General features: G+C 37.9%; 2 protein-coding genes across 2 annotated transcripts in view; both read right to left on the reverse strand.

Annotated features, from left to right (window-relative positions):
• Nucleotides 1-19,400, reverse strand: part of LOC113685519 (elongation factor G, mitochondrial) — a 119,543-nt gene that overhangs the window by 70,713 nt on the left and 29,430 nt on the right. The window lies entirely within an intron of this gene.
• Nucleotides 7,339-18,414, reverse strand: LOC149043476 (uncharacterized). The gene is made up of 6 exons (XM_089210293.1): nt 18,005-18,414; nt 14,089-14,768; nt 12,849-13,529; nt 11,578-11,766; nt 10,713-10,736; nt 7,339-10,018 (listed from the first exon to the last, which is right to left on the reverse strand). Exons 2-6 carry the CDS (start codon nt 14,753-14,755, stop codon nt 7,524-7,526), a joined length of 4,056 nt encoding a protein of 1,351 aa, XP_089066419.1. The 5' UTR covers nt 14,756-14,768; nt 18,005-18,414; the 3' UTR covers nt 7,339-7,523.

Here is a 19,400-nt window from a genome sequence, read left to right on the forward strand (position 1 = left end):
TTCCAGAAGAAACTTCTACTTCTTTGCCTGCTAGAAGGAATCCTCGTTCTTGAGAAAAAGAATTCCGGATTCTTGTGGCAAGAGTTTCTGAAATTGCAATTCTGTTCGTAAGATTTTCCATTAAATATTCTTTCCAGAAGAACTCTCTGCTTCATTACCTGCTAAAAAGAATTCTCGTTCTTGAGAAAAGAATTCCCGATTCTTGTAGCAAGAGTTTCTGAAATTGTAATTCTGTCCAGGAGATTTTCAATTAAACATTCTTTCCAGAGGAACTCTCTACTTCATTGCCTGCTGAAAAGAATTCTCGTTCTTGAGAAAAGAATTCCCGCTTCTTGGGACAAGAGTTTTTGAAATAGAGATTCTTTTCAAGATATTCAGTTGTAATGCATTCTTACCACAAGAATTCTCTCTTCTTTTCAATCTTGTTTCAAGAACCTCGATTCTCCTTGAAAGAATAACCATTGAAATGATTATTCTGATAAGAATTTTGGTTCTTAAGGGGAGAATATGCTATTTGGGGAATTTAGAGCGCTATAAACCTATAACTGTGTTATTTGAGGATCGAAATCCAAACTGTTTCATGTTTTGATTGCTATGTTCCGAATACAATAAATTTTCCATCGATTCTGGCATCCAAAGTCAGTTGTTCGTTAGTCTTTCGTTGCTCATCAAAGCCTGAAAATTTTCCGGAAACTTGTCCGATGATGAGCATGTTTCCCGTACGGCGTCTCAAGTTCTATGAAACTGAGAAAATATTTACTCTAACATACTGATATCCAACCAAGAAAATCCAGCCAAATTCAGCAATATGGAAACAAATAACGGGGTCAACCTCAAAAACTGGTGAATATATACATATCAAGTGTTACAATTCCCAATGGATTCGAAAATATGAACCTGTTTCCAACAAACAGGAAGTGCTGACCTAAGCACTAAGCCACGAGGTTTAACAATTTGGCTCTAAAGACACAATTTCCCAGCGGGTAGTTTCAGGAATAGAGCTGAAAACTATATGGTAAATCAATCACTTTACCTTGGCGTGAATCGTCTGCTTAGCAACGTCCAATAAATCTCTCGAAGTAGAGATCAACCGCATCCAATGCGCAACTCAGCCATAGTGAAGACAGCCATCAAATGAGCAAAAATTTGTTAAGGTTTGAAGGTTAACCGAGGAAGACTAGAAACGAGTTTCTTGTCTCTACAGTTTTTTAATATTCCAATTAAAATAACATAATTTAATTCGCTCGTTGAACAGGAAATGTACGGTTTTGTCTGCCTTACACGTTACGAAAACAAGCAAATTCCTTCTTATTCGTATTTAAAGTCATATTAAATTAAAAAAAAGTTTTACATTCAGAGCTTTCGCTTATTATTGTAGACGTTTGGACGTTTGTACACCGATCGAAGCTTCAACATCCTCCCCGGGCAACTCAGGGGTATTTTCCAAAAAGGGCCTTACCACGGCGGGGAATTTGAACCTTGCTTGGGTGGGGTGGGAAATTTGAACCGGTAGTGTCAAGTCTTATCAGTGGAATGAGTACACGTGTTTTAATTTTTAATGAGGACGAGTTTAAAGGTGAAGAGTCCGTAGAATGATTCTATTTGATTGATCTTTCAAAACAGATATCATGTGAACATCAATATCATCGTCGATTTATATTACGCTCCTGTACACTCTATTTTATTTTTTTCTTTAATATCGTGGGGTAATTCTTATGAGTTCAATCTCCATCCCGTATTTCTTCTTCAAAAACGTGTAATTCGTATTATTACTTTCTCCTCATTCTTTAAACATATCAGCCCTTTCTTTAAATCCTTAGAAATCATGAAATGTTTTGATCATGTCCAATTTTTTTAATCAGATTCTATGTACAAATTCCATAAACACCTCCTTACCTCCGTTTTCTCCCGCTTTCTCACTCCTGTCAAGAGTATTTATACTTACATCACTAGACTGGCTTCCCAACTTCTTTTGCTCTTCCAAAGTCTCGCACTTTTGATGAATATCTTAAGTTCGGAAGCCTATCTATTCAAAAAGAAACTAGAGAACTTCTATGTTGACATTTATCCTATCGCCGGCTGGACAATATGAAGCGAATCATGTCTTCTGATTGGCTAGCCAAGCGGGCAAGATGGACCCATCTTGCCCGTTGGGGATTGGCCGCGTTGATCGCGCGAAAGAAAAACATTGTGTGGAGCAAACTTACAAAGTTTGTAATTCTTGGACAATGTCGGCCATAAAGTCGCAAAAAAGCGGCAGAAGACAAACAAACCAAAGAAAATATAACAACTCTCGTGGGTATTATACTGTATTACAAACGCAGTTGCCTTGTTTTTTCCCGGCTCTCGAACTAAACAAGTCATTCATTGATTTTTAACAGAGCGAAACCTTTCTTCCATCCTTTATTGAACAAGCTTGTTCAGTCAAGATGGCTGGATATTAACCTCATTCTCTTTTTGCGTTTTTATGGACCACGACTTCGTCCCAGTCCGTAAAAACGCGAAAAAAAAAAGAACTCGGCCAATATCCAGTCATCTTGGCCGAACAAGTTTGGTCAATAACGCATATCATATATTGGTACCACTGTACTGGAATATCATATGGCAAGGTAGTCCTGAGGTAAATCCGAGCGTTCTGATTGGTATTTACTTGGTCCGTATTTTCCCATACCTCGCTTCCTTGAGCCGTACTTGGTAATAAAATTTGCGTGCTTTGAATGAATCTGTGTATTCGTTTCCGTGAAATGTATTTGGGCCATATTTTCATGGTGAATTTGCCTCGGATTGAAAAAGCGCATTTGTTCAAGACAGTTTTGTGGGACAGAAAACTAGGACGGGCGAGCATCAGTAAAACTACAAATACTACATTTCGATGCATTGAATACGAAGATATAGAAAAAAAGAATTCACTAAAGCTTTAGATACCTGCAACATAATGTGTGCTGGTGATCAAAAGGAACATTTCTGAGACGAAAACGGGGAGCAATACATCGGAGTTGTAGATTTCAGGTTTCGTTTTTGATCAGCAACCGTGCGACTTTAGAATCACTTTAGCGGGTTCCTTTTGTCATAAAATAATTTTGAAATTTATGAAAAAGAGGTAGGCTGTTAAGCTCTGTATCATATGATAGCCATCTTTAGCACCTTTCACACACCACAAATCCCTCTCCCCCACCCTAAGGGATCGCACTCTCATGTTAGAAGAACGGTGTTGCTCGTAAAAATTATCTAATCATGGATATTCAGTTTTTACAGTAAATTTGGCGCACATTAACGTCTATGGTGCAGCATGAAAAATCTCCGCAAAAAAGGATGGCTTTCCGTCTTCTATGAGCTCACGACAAAGAAAAAGATCCTTAGTCCCCATGACGAATCAAATCTTAGGCCTTTGCATTCCGTGTTGCATAGAAGCGCAGATTCCGATGGAGGAGTTATCCGAAGAAACTAGGATTTATTAGAAGGGAAGGGCTGAAAATATTGCGTTGTCTTGTAGTATTTTCACTAGACCCTTATCGTGTATAACTTCTAAAATGCTGTTGTGTAATTAAAGTGAAAGAAGTTGTTCTAACAAGAGAATCTTTTAAAGTCCTGACCTTCCGATTAGCAGCAGTTGGCGGATTAGGATACATTTGCACCAGGTTATTGTTGCCTGAAATAAGGTGCCAGTGTTTCATAAGAATCTTTTTGACATTTTGGTTGGCAGGGTTGAAAGTCCTAGCGAACGGGAAAATATTTTTAGACGATTTCGGTTTGTTTCTCATAGCCGTGTTGCGTGATGAGAACTGGGCATCGGCAAAGACCTTTTGGACGAAGTCCTGAGGATAGCCTCGTTCTATAAGGCGAGATAAATATTCTTTTTTCCTTTGCTCAAAAGATTCTCTGACCGAGTTTGTTCTCAGTAAGCGTAGTGCCTCTCATTTTACAAAACCCTTCTTAACCGTTTAGCCCCTAAGAGTGACTAGCATCTTATTTCTCATTACAATATTACCCTTTAGTCACGCACTAGGGTCATGAGAATTATGGAAATGATCAACAACCACAGAAGCTCTGGATCATTAAGCTAATTCTCCTTTGTCAGCACCTTAGGAAATGTATAGAGAACAGTGTGGAAAGTATGCATACTAATGTTAGGGTGTAAAGAGAACAGTGTGGAGAGTATGCATACTAATCTTAGGGTGTAAAGAGAACAGTGTGGAGAGTATGCATACTGATGTTAGGGTGTATAGAGAACAGTGTGGAGAGTATGGATACTGATGTTAGAGTGTATAGAGAACAGTGTGGAGAGTATGCATACTGATGTTAAGGTGTATATTGAACAGTGTGGAGAGTATGCATACTGATGTTAGGGTGTAAAGAGAACAGAGTGGAGAGTATGCATACTGATGTTAGGGTGTATAGAGAACAGTGTGGAGAGTATGCATACTGATGTTAGGGTGTAAAGAGAACAGTGTGGAGAGTATGCATACTGATGTTAGGGTGTAAAGAGAACAGTGTGGAGAGTATGCATACTGATGTTAGGGTGTAAAGAGAACAGTGTGGAGAGTATGCATACTAATGTTAGGGTGTAAAGAGAACAGTGTGGAGAGTATGCATACTAAGTTAGGGTGTAAAGAGAACAGTGTGGAAAGTATGCATACTAATGTTAGGGTGTAAAGAGAACAGTGTGGAGAGTATGCATACTGATGTTAGGGTGTATAGAGAACAGTGTGGAGAGTATGTATACTGATGTTAGGGTGTAAAGAGAACAGTGTGGAGAGTATGCATACTGATGTTAGGGTGTATAGAGAACAGTGTGGAGAGTATGCATACTGATGTTAGGGTGTAAAGAGAACAGTGTGGAGAGTATGCATACTGATGTTAGGGTGTATATTGAACAGTGTGGAGAGTATGCATACTGATGTTAGGGTGTATAGAGAACAGTGTGGAGAGTATGCATACTGATGCTAGGTTGTATAGAGAACAGTGTGGAGAGTATGCATACTGACGTTAGGGTGTAAAGAGAACAGTGTGGAGAGTATGCATACTGATGTTAGGGTGTAAATAGAACAGTGTGGAGAGTATGCATACTGATGTTAGGATGTAAAGAGAACAGTGTGGAGAGTATGCATACTGATGTTAGGGTGTATAGAAAACAGTGTGGAGAGTTTGCATACTGATGTTAGGGTGTAAAGAGAACAGTGTGGAGAGTATGCATACTGATGTTAGGGTGTAAAGAGAACAGTGTGGAAAGTATGCATACTGATGTTAGGGTGTATAGAGAACAGTGTGGAGAGTATGCATACTGATGTTAGGGTGTATAGAAAACAGTGTGGAGAGTATGCATGCTGATGTTAGGGTGTAAAGAGAACAGTGTGGAGAGTATGCATACTAATCTTAGGGTGTAAAGAGAACAGTGTGGAGAGTATGCATACTGATGTTAGGGTGTAAAGAGAACAGCGTGGAGAGTATGCATACTGATGTTAGGGTGTAAAGAAAACAGTGTGGAGAGTATGCATACTGATGTTAGGGTGTATAGAGAACAGTGTGGAGAGTATGCATACTGATGTTAGGGTGTATAGAGAAGAGTGTGGAGAGTATGCATACTGATGTTAGGGTGTAAAGGGAACAGTGTAAAGAGTATGCATACTGAAGTTAGGGTGTATAGAGAAGAGTGTGGAGAGTATGCATACTGATGTTAGGGTGTATAGAGAACAGTGTGGAGAGTTTGCATACTGATGTTAGGGTGTAAAGAGAACAGTGTGGAGAGTATGCATACTGATGTTAGGGTGTAAATAGAACAGTGTGGAGAGTATGCATACTGATGTTAGGGTGTAAAGAGAACAGTGTGGAGAGTATGCATACTGATGTTAGGGTGTATAGAGAACAGTGTGGAGAGTATGCATACTGATGTTAGGGTGTAAAGGGAACAGTGTGGAGAGTATGCATACTGATGTTAGGGTGTATAGAGAAGAGTGTGGAGAGTATGCATACTGATGTTAGGGTGTATAGAGAACAGTGTGGAGAGTATGCATACTGATGTTAGGGTGTAAAGGGAACAGTGTGGAGAGTTTGCATACTGATGTTAGGGTGTAAAGAGAACAGTGTGGAGAGTATGCATATTGATGTTAGGGTGTATGTGGAGAGTTTGCATACTGATGTTATCAGTATGCAAATACCGCACTGAGTAGGTGGCGTGAAGATAACTGTGTGTATCTTGGAACGTTTCTGTCGGCTTGTAATATGTTTAACCATCAACGATTTTGCTATCGGTAAACCTCGGTCCTTTAAACACTTCAGTATCGAGAAAAACAATTCTTTTTTTGATGACTGTTCATTCATGAATCTAAAGGTGGCGCGGAATGAGTTAGCAAAATCAATGAAGTTGTTGATTTCGGTTTCGGGAATGGTCCGCGCGTAAAAAATGTCATCAATGTATCTTTTCCAAAGAAATGGTTTCTGTGGGCTTCTAGCTAGTTTGTAGCTGTCTCTCAATAAGAGCCATGAATATGACTGCAAAAGCTACCGTCATTTTTTTTCAAAAGCTATTGCGAGTGTTTGAAAATAGTTTTTGTGGTTGAATTTGAAAGAGTTTTCTTTATGAATCAGTCTCTCGTAAAGGAAGAGTATCAAAAGCTTTCTTACGTTATTGCAAACTTACTCAGTATCAAGTTCACCGTTTTTGTAAAACGCCAAACATACCACCTCAATTTAAAAATAAACATAAAGTTTTCCGTTTAATCTGTTCCCAACACCATTTTGCGTCTTTGTCGAGCGGCACTAACAGAGCTGACTCGAGATATTAATTTGTGAAACCAAAGATTAAATGTCCAATCTGTGAACTAATCTGAGTTCGGATACACCACGGCAACTTACTCCAAAAAGGTTAAAACCAGTGGTGCATGCTACATAAGCTGGGTTCTCAAGTGGGAAATTTAACCTCCTAATCTATCTCTCGATCCAGCTTTCTACATGTAATCCGTCTGGAACTTAACTTAACAAACCTGAACAACTTAAACGAGGATGAAAAATTTTTGAAATGATCGGTACAGTGTAATGGCGGACAGTTAAAACGAAAAATTGTTGCTTATTGAAAAAAAAAAACATGAAAACCATCTCTTTTTTGGCAGTACTTAGAAGGGTGTAATTTCATCAAAAATTAAATCAGAATCGGGTGAACGGGAAGACATTTTCCTCTTTTTTCTTACCTCGAGAAACTTTAACTAAACGTTCTTGTCCGAAAGCTTCCTTAGATGCCCAGTAGCCTCTCGGAAGATTACCCTCCACCCCTCCCCCGACCCCAAGTCTTACCTGTCACCACTCGAGTGGTCTACACACACAAACCAAGTACAGTAAACAATGTTGCTAGTAAAAAAAAAACCTTTATTACAAAATATTTGCGGTTCTATTTACATTAAGCGTTGTTTTTCACTCTGGTGATTAAAAATACTTCGTCTACCTGGTAAGTCTCTTTGACCCAAAATTAAGATTTGACTTGCAACTATTTATTTTGTTTAAATATAAAAATCTACTAAAAATTGATGAAACTATATAAGAAATGGACGAGCCCCAAAAGACAGGTTTAAAGCTGGTCGGTGTCTCTGAGTTATAGCTTTAAGAACTGCGCGATATTCAGAACTAAAAAACGAAGGTAGATTTAATGTGGTTAGCTTACAGCTTGGATGCTGTAAAGCTTTATATAGACTGGCAACACCGCGATCACTGATATAACTACGACCCAGAATTAGTGTGGTTAGCTTACAGCTTGGATGCTGTAAAGCTTCACATAGACTGGCAACACCGCTATCAGTGACTTTTTCGACCTCCAGATTTAGTGTAGTAAGCTTACAGCTTGGATGCAGTAAAGCTTCACATAGACTGGCAACACCGATATCAGTGATAGAACTATTCCCCAGATTTAGTGTGGTTAGCTTACAGCTTGGATGCTGTAAAGCTTCACATAGACTTGCAACACCGCTATCAGTGACTTTTTCGACCTCCAGATTTAGTGTAGTAAGCTTACAGCTTGGATGCTGTAAAGCTTCACATAGACTGGCAACACCGGTATCAGTGATCCTACTAGACTCCAGATTTAGTGTGGTTAGCTTACAGCTTGGATCCTGTAAAGCTTCACATACACTGGCAACACCGGTATCAGTGATCCTACTGGACTCCAGATTTAGTGTGGTTAGCTTCCTTACCACTAATCTATTAATAACATCAACACATTCATCAGTCAAGTAAATGTTGGATAAGTTCAGTTCAGACGCAAGACAGTGTTCATTGTTCAGCGAATTACAGACTCGTTGTATTCCAGACAGTGTTACCTGTGATCTCCTAAGTTCTAACTTCTGAACTGTGACGAACTTATCAGAACATTTGCGTTGTGCCTCTCCAGCTTCCTCCTTATTTAGTTCACTAATAATGTCCAACACAAATGATACTCCAATGCAGTTCACATCAGAAAAATGCTCAAAAGCCATGACGCCGTCTGAATCACAAAACGCTAGCGGATTATTCCTGATGAATTTTTTGGCAAATTCTTTGTTTTGATACTCATTCAGGCACGTCATTTTAAGGTTACGATGCATAAAGGGTGAATCTAATAATTTTTCCATCAGTTCCTCGTTTCCTTCATTTGACAACACACCAGCCATGAATTGGAAAACCATTTCAGAGCATTCTTCGTCTGGAACACAATTTTCCTTAACAAACCAACTAGCAGCCAAGAATTCTTGGACGGTTAGATGTGTGAAGCTAAAGTGCTTCGTGGTTGTAATCAGTGCAGTCCTGAAAGGCTGACCACAGTAAAGAAGACCACTACCTTTCAGTTTGTTGACTTCTTCCGCTTCAAAATCACCTTCCATCTCCCTTTCATCAAAAGTTGGCTTTCTTTCAACCAATAGTTTAGCCGCTAGCTTTGATAATTTATCTAAAGTGTTCTTGATGATAGGAGGGGCCTTGAATTGCTCAGGAATTTCTTTCTGTCTGTATTCTGACTCGGCGTAGTGCTTAAGTTCAAATATTTCAATAAGTTTGGTGTAAACGTCGGTTGTTGAGACAGGAAGGTCATCAGGATTTTCTGATTCGGTTAGGGTATACTCCATCTCAAAGCACAACAGATAACAGAGCATAGGAATATGAGCAAAACTCACAAGGTTCTCATTGTTCATGACATGTTTAAAAACAGCGTTCTTCATATTTTCGTTTTTCTCGAAGTATTTCTCAACGTATTCTTTGACTTGTTCCGACGAAAATCCTGCAATTTCCACATATCGTTTAAAACGGATTCCTCCCATCTCGTCCGATTCATCAGGACGCGAGGTAATCATGACGATAGCCCCTTTCAAGATTTTTCCATTGATGAGTTTTGAACACAATGCGGCCACCGGCATTTTACATCTAGCGTTATTGGGATGCCGTCCTTCCGAGTTTCCAGCGATGTTGGTTTTCTGAGAATACTCATCATAGCCGTCGAGAATTATCATTACTTCCCTGGGATGATTTACAATGTACTCAAATGTTGAGTCATCAATGTTACATTTGTCATCCAGTACCGAAGAACAATTTAAGATTTCTCTTAATGTCACATAGTTATTTTCAAGCAAATTCAATTGACGGAAAGTGAGCAAATACACAAACTTTAAATGGGGAAATTCACTGCTTTCTAGTGCTTGAAGTAATTTGTTGTTCGCCCAATCGCGAATCACCTTCTGGCAAAACAGGGATTTCCCAATCCCTGCTTTTCCAACGACAAGAATAGAATTAGCACTTTCCTGATCATCAGTTATGCCAAGAAATATTTCACTGCAGTGTTTGACTGGAGTGCCGCTGACTTTTCCATAGTACTCAAGCACTTTTCTCCTTGAATAATATGTCTCGTCATTCTTAATCAGGGCTTTTCTTCCATGTTGTATGAGAAGATTCGTGAATATTTCGTCTGTTTTCGCGTTGGAAATCGTGCGAGAGGCGAGCAGTTTGGGTTGGAACTCCGTTTGGCCTATGATGGAAGTCTTTAGAGCTGAAGAGTAGGCACTTACGGCTAAAATATAAAAAAGGAACATACTTAATAAATAACATGACCGCGAGGATAGCAGTTTATTGGTACTTTCACTGTTACTCCACAGGGTTTAACTGTTTTGAGGGCAGGTCAATTAACACAAGCTTTGAAGAAAAACATCTTAGGCTACATTGGTCTTACTCTTATTGATGAAAAAAGCATAACAAACTAAAGGCACATTAGTACCACAAATAGTTCTAAACCTTAGAAGCTTAGTCTTGAATGTAAATTTCAAAGTCTAGTTTCTGACCGAAGAAACAATTCCAGTATTGGACATCAGAGCCCCAACTCATGGACGCTATAATAGTTAAAAATCGGTGGTGGTTTGGGGAGGAAGGCTCCCCCCTCCAAGAGGTCCCGGCCCCACCCCCATCAGATCCACCTGTCTGACACCCTAATTCTTGAAACAACAGGATCACATATTACTATCCAATATGAAGCACTTAACAATTACTTTTCTAGATATAAGTCTTGGCCTATTGTGGTTTAAGAGTAAAAAAAAAGTCTGTGTTTTCTAAACAAAAATTGACCCCCTTCTCTCGAAAAAAATCCTGGATCAACATTTGATTATAGTATCTGATTATGAGAGTTAAAATAGTGGCATATAAGTTCACTGTTTATCATTATCATTCACATGTTCACTATTATTACACTCATCAAAACATGTTGGACTTACCTTGAGAGGATAATTCATTGGCACCTAAATGAAATAATAAACAAAAAAATTAATGTTGTCTCTTTAAACCAATTTACTCAAGAAATTTACTTGAAATCTGATTTATTCATCTCAAACTAATAACATGTCAGGTTCCATAAAAGGTTAAAAAAAAATACCATTAACATGTGTGCTGGCATTTATCACTTCCCCATCCATTCCAATAGTTTCAACATCAAAATACAATCGCACATGCAGTATTGGACAAATCAATTTTTTTAGTTTAAAACAATTTGATTTGTTGCTTATTAGCCCAAGAACATATACCAGATCACTTCAAATAACTTTGGCAGATGTCATTAGCCTCTGAATTCTCCATATTTTGGTGGTGTTACATAAACCAAGCTAACTATATAGAATACAGGCCAGTTCACCAGGCTCATGGAGTGAATTGTTATTCATCATTATATCACTCAGTTAAACTACAAGTTTTTTTCTCCCACCACTCCCATGAGTGACCAAGACAGAATTTCTCCTTACTATATCTATACAATATCATGCAGACAAGTGATTAGAATAAAGAAAAATAATAATTATGGGATTACTAGTTGATCTGATACCACATTCTCCAAACTAACATAATGAGAATCATTTGGCAGACAGTAAGGAGAATTGTTAACAAGATCTTGGGAGTTAAAGGGTAAAGAGGCCTTGTTTAAGCTACTGGAATGTTAACTCAAAATAAGGATAACTTAATTTCCTATTTGTGAACAATCACTAAATAAATCATCTTGATTTATAATCCATAAAAGAATATGCTGTGGGAACTTAGATCTAAGTCAGACCTATCCTTGTAAAAAGACAAGATTGAGACAGGAAGCAATACCTGCATTAAAGTGAGGCCAATCTTGAAATATGACTGGATCATTCAAAATGTTGGCCACAACAGATGCTGCCATCACACAGGCAATTTCTTTCCATTTCCTACTTGAAGACTGCGTTTTATCTGCAAAGTCTTTGATGCCCTTGACTACCACCCATTCTGTCTTAAAATCATGGGCCGCTGCATACACTCCTACAAAAGAAAAAAAAACTCATGTCTGTTACCTGTATATTTAGCTTCTTTTCTTAGCACCCTTAAAATAACTGTTCAATCAATTAGCTCGCAAAGATTCACACTCAAGCTGTTTGTAAACATACACATTTCAGAAAGACATTAGTTGCATGGTACTCAAACCTAATTTTTTTTCAACCAGTAATTAAAAAAAAAAATCATACACTGAGACTGTAAAATTATTCTTCAGGCTTCACTTTGTTTAAAATGTAACTTTCAACATTTCTCAAAAGACCAACTTTTTTCAGTAAGAGTTATCCCTTTCACACCTAAGATCTCTTTAGTAATTCTCTTTAACCCTTAAACTCCCAAGATCTTATTTTCAACTCTCCCTTCTACCTGCTACACATTTCCTTGTAAATTGGTTACAAAAATTTGATGTTTGATCAAGGTAATATCTTGTACCTGATGAGTTTCAGTGTTCTCACTACCTGTTTGCTGGATAATGTATGGATATTATAGGGAGAAGTTACATGTTAATCACTTCTAGGTATTAAAGGGTATAATGTATGTCATAAAATTCCTATGTCTGCTGCTGGTTAGGAGAATTTAGTTTTGGATCAACCAATAATCTCCTAATTCATACTTTTTCCTTTTCCCATTACTTGTCAGCTTGTTATCATATTGATACTGTAAGGAGAAATTCTTTCATGGTCACTCATGGGAGTTTCAGGTTTAACAGGGACTGTGATACCTTTCCTCAGCTCTCAAACTATTTAACAAAACACTTTCTACATTTTTCATGTGACAAATTTAAAAAAAATTCATGACATCCTGATGGAGCACATTCAATATAGTTATCCAGAAGAAGTCTCAGTCACCTTCACCTGTGAGAAAATCTTCCCACCCCAGCCAAACATCAAATCACTTAAAATACACAATAATATAATTCCTGCAAATGTACGTGGCACGCTATATGGTATATGCTATTTAATTCTTGTACCAGCAGAGACAATACCAAAGCAGTTTTTTTAAAAACACTTGCCACATGTGCAAAAATTCTTGGCTTATCAATTGTGTGAATTAATTATTATGATTCTCACCTCCACCTCCCATTTCAACTGCAATTGCTTCAGGATGTTTCCTAATCATATCTCTGTTTGCCTCTGAGATACTCACAACCACTCCATCACAGTGCACTTTGGCATTGTATTCATCAGCATTTTGTAAAGGTGCTTTCCACCCATCAGCCACGTGTTTGATCAGGTTACCAATATCTCTGCTGGGAGGAGTTTTGTGTGCAGCTGTTATCAGCTTTGCTGATACAACCACATCTCCTAACTTGACCTTTTTGCTGTTCAAACCACTGCAGGCACCAACAGAAAATATAGCCTTGGGTCTCAGTAGTAAGATGGCATCTTTTGAAACAGACAAAGAACCCCCAGGAACATCAGGACCTTTGGAGCACCTCATCAATGCAATTTTCATTTTCTTTCCTTGATCATCACCCATGCACCCAAAGTAGACATAGCCAGTACTGATGTGGTAACTCTTAAAGGGTTCCTTCAGGTAAGCAAAGCAACTTAAGAACTCACAGTCCTCCACTGTTAATAAAAGAATATCAACAGGAAGTTCAACATTGCTCCAAGCAAATGAGGTTTCAGGAAGATCACTCATCAATGGAAGTGTAACATTGAGCTCTGGTGGGCTTGCATTGCTAATCTGTGCCAATGTATTTTCCCCTAGCATCATGACTGTCTCTGGAAAAGAAGAAGGTAGTTTTTCTTTTTTTTTTTGTTTCCATTCATTTATTAAAACTAATAGTGGCTGATCCAAATGAAAATCAAAAGACAGTAAAGACAAAGAAAAGAATACCAGTTATGAATAACAATTAAGTCAATGTGCTTGACCCTGCATAAAACATTTCAAGTTCACACTAACTGATTAAACAATGCATACTTGAAGGAAAAAATACACCTTTGAGTGCTCCCCTTTTTTCTGCAAGTATACATGGTTGTGTTATTCACCGAGTAATTCATCTTTTACTCAAATAATCAGGATTCATATCTATCATCTTCCGTACAAAATTATATCTCAGTTATGAATTTTTTTAAAGAATAATATTCATTCACATCATCAAGAAAAAATATATAAAAAAAAACTTTTCTTACAAATATACATTGTACCTATATTACAAAAATTTTGGAAGTAATTCCTTTTATTTCACAATCCACTATTTCTAACATTATTAACACAAAAGTGAAAGTGTTCAAATCAAAATCAACAAAAGTAAAGCACACAAACATTCCTTCCCTGAATTTTCTTTATGCATCTCAATGGAACCCTCCAGGTCAACTTCCTTTCTGGTCTTTTTTACCATTTCATCTTCATGTGATTTGTCTGTGACGCAGTCTTCATCCTTCAACCACTCTCTGAAAAGCTCCTTGTACTCCTTTGCAATATCAGCATCCATACAATCAGTTTTAAGATCATTGATAACATCCTGATAGCGTGCCCCTGCAATACGCTGAAAGGTGTCTCTGATGTCATTCCAGTAGGAAATGAAAGTTGGATCATCAACTGAACCACTGGTAACATGGCTGTAAACTCTGTCTCTGAGGATCTTGATGCAAGTGATGTCAGCTGCTGGAGTGGTGTCTGTTACCAGAGGAAGGTTATTCCAGCCAGAGGCAGGGAGAGTCAAACCAAAGATATTCCTTAGAAGAAATAGCAGTAGGGAGCTGTCAAAGTTCCCTGAGGAAACTGATGATTTGACAACAGGATACAGTTTGCACCACTGTGAGGTACTCAGGACTCTCTTCTTTCGAAGTGTTTGTAATTTGGCATGGTTTGTGGGATTAGTCAGAGCTCCGTGAAGGTTTTCTGGTGGACATACCCTGTCAAAGATCTCCCTTAGCACATGTGATCCAATTTCAACAAGAAGGCGACACAGCTGGGCATAGTTAGAGGTTCCTTTGGTAGAAGGATTTGGTGGAGTGGCAGAGGCCATGAGGACATGTCTTCTGAAAAGAAATATAGACACAAAAATCATTATTTGAACTTCCCAGAGCCAAAATGTCATTCCACATATTTAACATTGAATTTATTATCACCTGACAAATTTATAAAACAAGTGTGATGTGTCTTCCATTTTAACCCTTCTACCCCTAAGAGTGATTGGCTTCTAATTTCTCCTCACAGTATCACTCATGAATCAAATGTAGAGGTCACAAGAATAAAGGAAATGATCATCAATTTAAAAAGTTCCTGATCGTCGAACAAATTCTCCTTGTCAGTATCATAAGGAATCAGTGTAAAGAGAACAGTGTGGAGAATATGAATACCAATGTCTTTAAGAGTGTTAAGGGTTAAAAGTCAAATGGGGCAGGGGGAACACACACAATTCTGTAAAACCAACACAGTAATGTACAAATCTCAAGAAAATGCACTGTTCTTCTAAAGACTCATTATATCTGTTTAGATTTTCCATAAAAGAAAACATGCTACTGTTCATTTTAATTAGAGTCTTTCCATGCATTAAAGTTTATTTCTAATCCAAAAACTTCTCCTGAGAGCTAGATCACACTAATAAAACAGCTTTCATTTGTCAAAATAACAAGAAGGGGTCCTTTCTGGCTCTGAGCCATATATACATGTCAATCAGATATTTACCAGTTTTGCAATACTTATAGCACTTAATAACAAAGGCACAAGAGTTGCACATTTTTTTTAACTGTGCACACAGAAAAATTGCATATATGCATCTGAGCATATGAAATTTGTCTGCACAGTTAACATATACACAAGCAATACTGTAATTCCAAGCATTTTTGGTTTTTTATTTACTCTTCTGAGAAGAGAAATAAATTACCATGGCCATGATGAAAACAAGTTTCCATGTTTTTCCCCACAAGGTTTGCCTCTAACATCCCACAAAATTTCAGAAAAGTTTTGAAGTACCCTATGAGATCAGAGGTACTGTTTTTGGTAGCAAAAAAAGGCTGTACTTGAGCCTAGTGCCCCCCCCCCCCCCCCAGCAGGAGCTTGTCCCTGTTTCCTTAGCAAAAAGCAACTAGGATAATTATAACTCCCCCCTGGATGAGATGCCAGTCCATCACAAGGCTCTCCCCTCCACCCACCAGCATTTCATCAGGCTTCCCTAACAATTCACCAGTACCCATTTATACTCCTGGATGGAGAGAGGCACGGGGAGAGTAGAGTGTCCTGCCCAAGAACAAAACACATTGACTCAGGCAGTTCTTGAACCCAGACCTCTGGACCCAGAGTCCAGTACATTGAACATAAGCAACAATATATCTTCCGCTATTGTTATTAAATGGCAATGTTCATCATTGACCGAAAAAAACATGGTGCTCTCTGAAGATCACACTCTTTTCTTATTAAATATAGGACCACATCACACTACAGCTTATTTGGTTTGTTTAAGCTAAAAAATCTGTCAACAAGTAATATAAGATAAGTGCAATCCCCAATTTTAAAAACTTGGCACATTTTTGCGAATCGCTAAAGTTTTTCCAATGTTCAAAAGAGTCATGTCCTGCCTTGGAGGCTTCCAAATTTTGGCTAATCAAACAATCTTATTTTTTTTAACCATTTAGCTGTCATCCTATGCAAAACATAGGATGACAATACACTGTGGTCTACTAGTGTAGTTTATAACACGCCATGGCAGGACACAATTTTTTCCCTTATCCATCTGATCCTCTGTTTGAGGGAAACAAGAAATTCAAGCAATATTTTTATTCAATTGTCTAACTTGTATCCTAAGCTAAGCAACAGGTGCAAATTTAGTGAACAATTGACTTCAACAGTACTTTTCCTTCCATTGGAATTATGGAAGCCAGCACAAGTGGTGCAAGCTGCAACCAAAAAGATTGGCAGGAAAAACAGAAAGCAAAGTACGATACATGGTCTCAATGTCGAACCATGACTCCTCTGGATGTGGAGTCCTTGACCAAGGACAGTTTCAAAAGCGAGCTCTATTTAAGTAAAGTTTTTGCCTTCTACATCTAAAAGCTAATACTAGCTGCATAGCTGACCCTAACCCTAACCCTAAGCCTGATAATGTACCATCAATATAAAAAACACTAATGGTATGTTGTTTTGGTGAGAAAGAAATGCAAAAATTCCTTAAAAACCCAAGAGCTGCAAAGTTGATCATTCGATGATAAGCAATAATCTTTCTTTATCTTTTAATAGAGAGAGATGGGTTTGTGATTTACATATGTGTCAATCAATGAAGTTTTGGTCAAAGGATACTAGTTTCATGCAACCGCCGCCAAAAATTGGGAATTGCAAAATTTTTGACAATTTCTGCCTTTCAAAAAAGTAGGCAATCAGACAACAGACCATAGACATTCAGAATCCTGCTCTTAATACAATTGCTCATTTGATGGTAAATATCCCTTTTGAGAATAAACTTACAACAATCACTCTTTTTGGCAAGCAATGCAGCATTGTGCAATAAGAGGAAAAGTGTTGCAAAGGTTTCTTGTTCAGTGCATGTTCAATTGTTTCTGATTCCAGGAAAGCTTATCTCTTCGATAAAATATTGTTTGTACACAACATTCATGCTGAAATTCTCAAAGCTAAGTATGCAAGTTGAAGTTAGCAGTAACAAATATCATCTGTTGTGAGGCAGCGTGATCAGCTTTCATATGGAGAGAATCCACATTAAACTTACGCGCTATTAAAGGAGGATCGATAACATCTTCCACAAGATAAACATTCAATTAAATCTCACGGGAAATATAAAACTATAACTGTATTATTTGAGGATCGAAATCCAAACTGTTTTATGTTTTGATTATTATGTCCGAATATCATAAATTTTCCATCGATTCTGGCATCCAAAGTCAGTTGTTCGTTGCCCATCAAAGCCTGAAAATTTTCCGGAAATTTGTCTGATGATGAGCATGTTTTCCGTACGGCGTCTCAAGTTCTAGGAAACTGAGAAAATATTTACTCTAACATGCTTATATCCAACCAAGAAAATCCAGCCAAATTCAGCAATATGGAAACAAATAACGGGGTGAACCTCAAAAACTGGTGAATAGATACATATCAAGTATTACAATTCCCAATGGATTCGAAAATATGAACCTGTTTCCCACAAACGGGAAGTGCTGACCTAAGCACTAAGCTACGAGGTTTAACAATTTGGTTCTAAAGACACAATTTCCTCGCGGGTAGTTTCAGGAATAGAGGTAAAAATTATTTGGTAAATCAATTACTCTACCTTGGCGAGAATCGTCTGCTTAGCAACGTCCAATAAGTCTCTCGAAGTACAGATCAACCGCATCCAACCCGCAACTCAACCATGTTGAAGACAGCCGTCAAATGTAAACAAAAAAGGTTAACCGAGGAAGACTAGAAACAAGTTTCTAGTCTTCACGACAGTTATTTAATATTCCAGTATCCCAATAGATTAATTTTAAAAAAATAACTTAATTTGATTTGCGAGTCGATAGCACTTAAGAGATGTTATTGAACAGGAAATGTACGTTTTTGTCCACCTCATACGTTAAGAAAACAGGCTAAGGAGTAATTCTTTATTCCTTCTTATTCGTATTAAAAGTCATATTAAATAATAAAAAAAGTTTTACATTCAGAGCTCTCGCTTGTTATTGTAGACGTTTGGACTTGTAGACCGATCGAAGCTTCAACATCCTTCCCGGGTAACTCAGGGGCATTTTCCAAAAAGGGTCTTACCGGGGAGGGGAGTTTGAACCTTGCTTGGGTGGGTGGGAAATTTGAACCGGAAGTGTCAAGTCTTATCAGTGGAATCAGTACACGTGTTTTAATTTTTAATGAGGACGAGTTTAAAGGTGAAGAGTCCGTGGAATGATTCTATTTGATTCATCTTTCAAACCAGATATCATGTGAATATCAATACCATCGTCGATTTATACTACGCTCCGGTACATTCTCTTTCATTTTTTTCTTTAATATCGTGGGGTCAATCTCCATCCCGTATTTGTTCTTCAAAAACGTGTAATTCGTATTATTACTTTCTCCTCATTCTTTAAACATACCAGCCCTTTCTTTACATCTTTAAAAATCATGAAATTTTTTGATCATGTCCAATTTTTTCTTTATCAGATTCTACATACAAATTCCATAAACACTTCCTTACCTCCGTTTTCTCCCGCTTTCTCACTCCTGTCAAGAGTATTTATGCCTACAATACTAGACTGGCTTCCTAATTTCTTTTGCTCTTCCAAAGTCTCGCACTATTGTTGAATATCTCAAGCTAGGCAGCCTATCTATTCAAAGAGAAACTAGAGAATTTCTATTTTGACATTTATCCCATCGCCAGCTGCGCCCGTAGACAGCATGAAGCGAATCCTGTCTTCTGATTGGCTAGCCGAGCGGGCAAGATGGGTCTATCTTGCCCGTTGGGGATTGGCCGCGTTGATCGCGTGAAAGAAAAAAATTGCGTGAAGCAAACTTACAAAATTTGTAATTCTTGGACAATGTCGGCCACAAAGTCGCAAAAAGCGGCAGAATACAGACAAACCAAAGAAAATATAACAACTCTTGTGGGTATTATACTGTATTACAAACGCAGTTGGCTTGTTTTTTCCCGGCTCTCGAACTAAACAAGTTATTCATTGATTTTTAACAGAGCGAAA

Source organism: Pocillopora damicornis, chromosome 6, assembly GCF_964200805.1.
Source record: "Pocillopora damicornis chromosome 6, jaPocDami1.2, whole genome shotgun sequence".
NCBI classification, from domain to species: Eukaryota; Metazoa; Cnidaria; class Anthozoa; order Scleractinia; family Pocilloporidae; genus Pocillopora; species Pocillopora damicornis.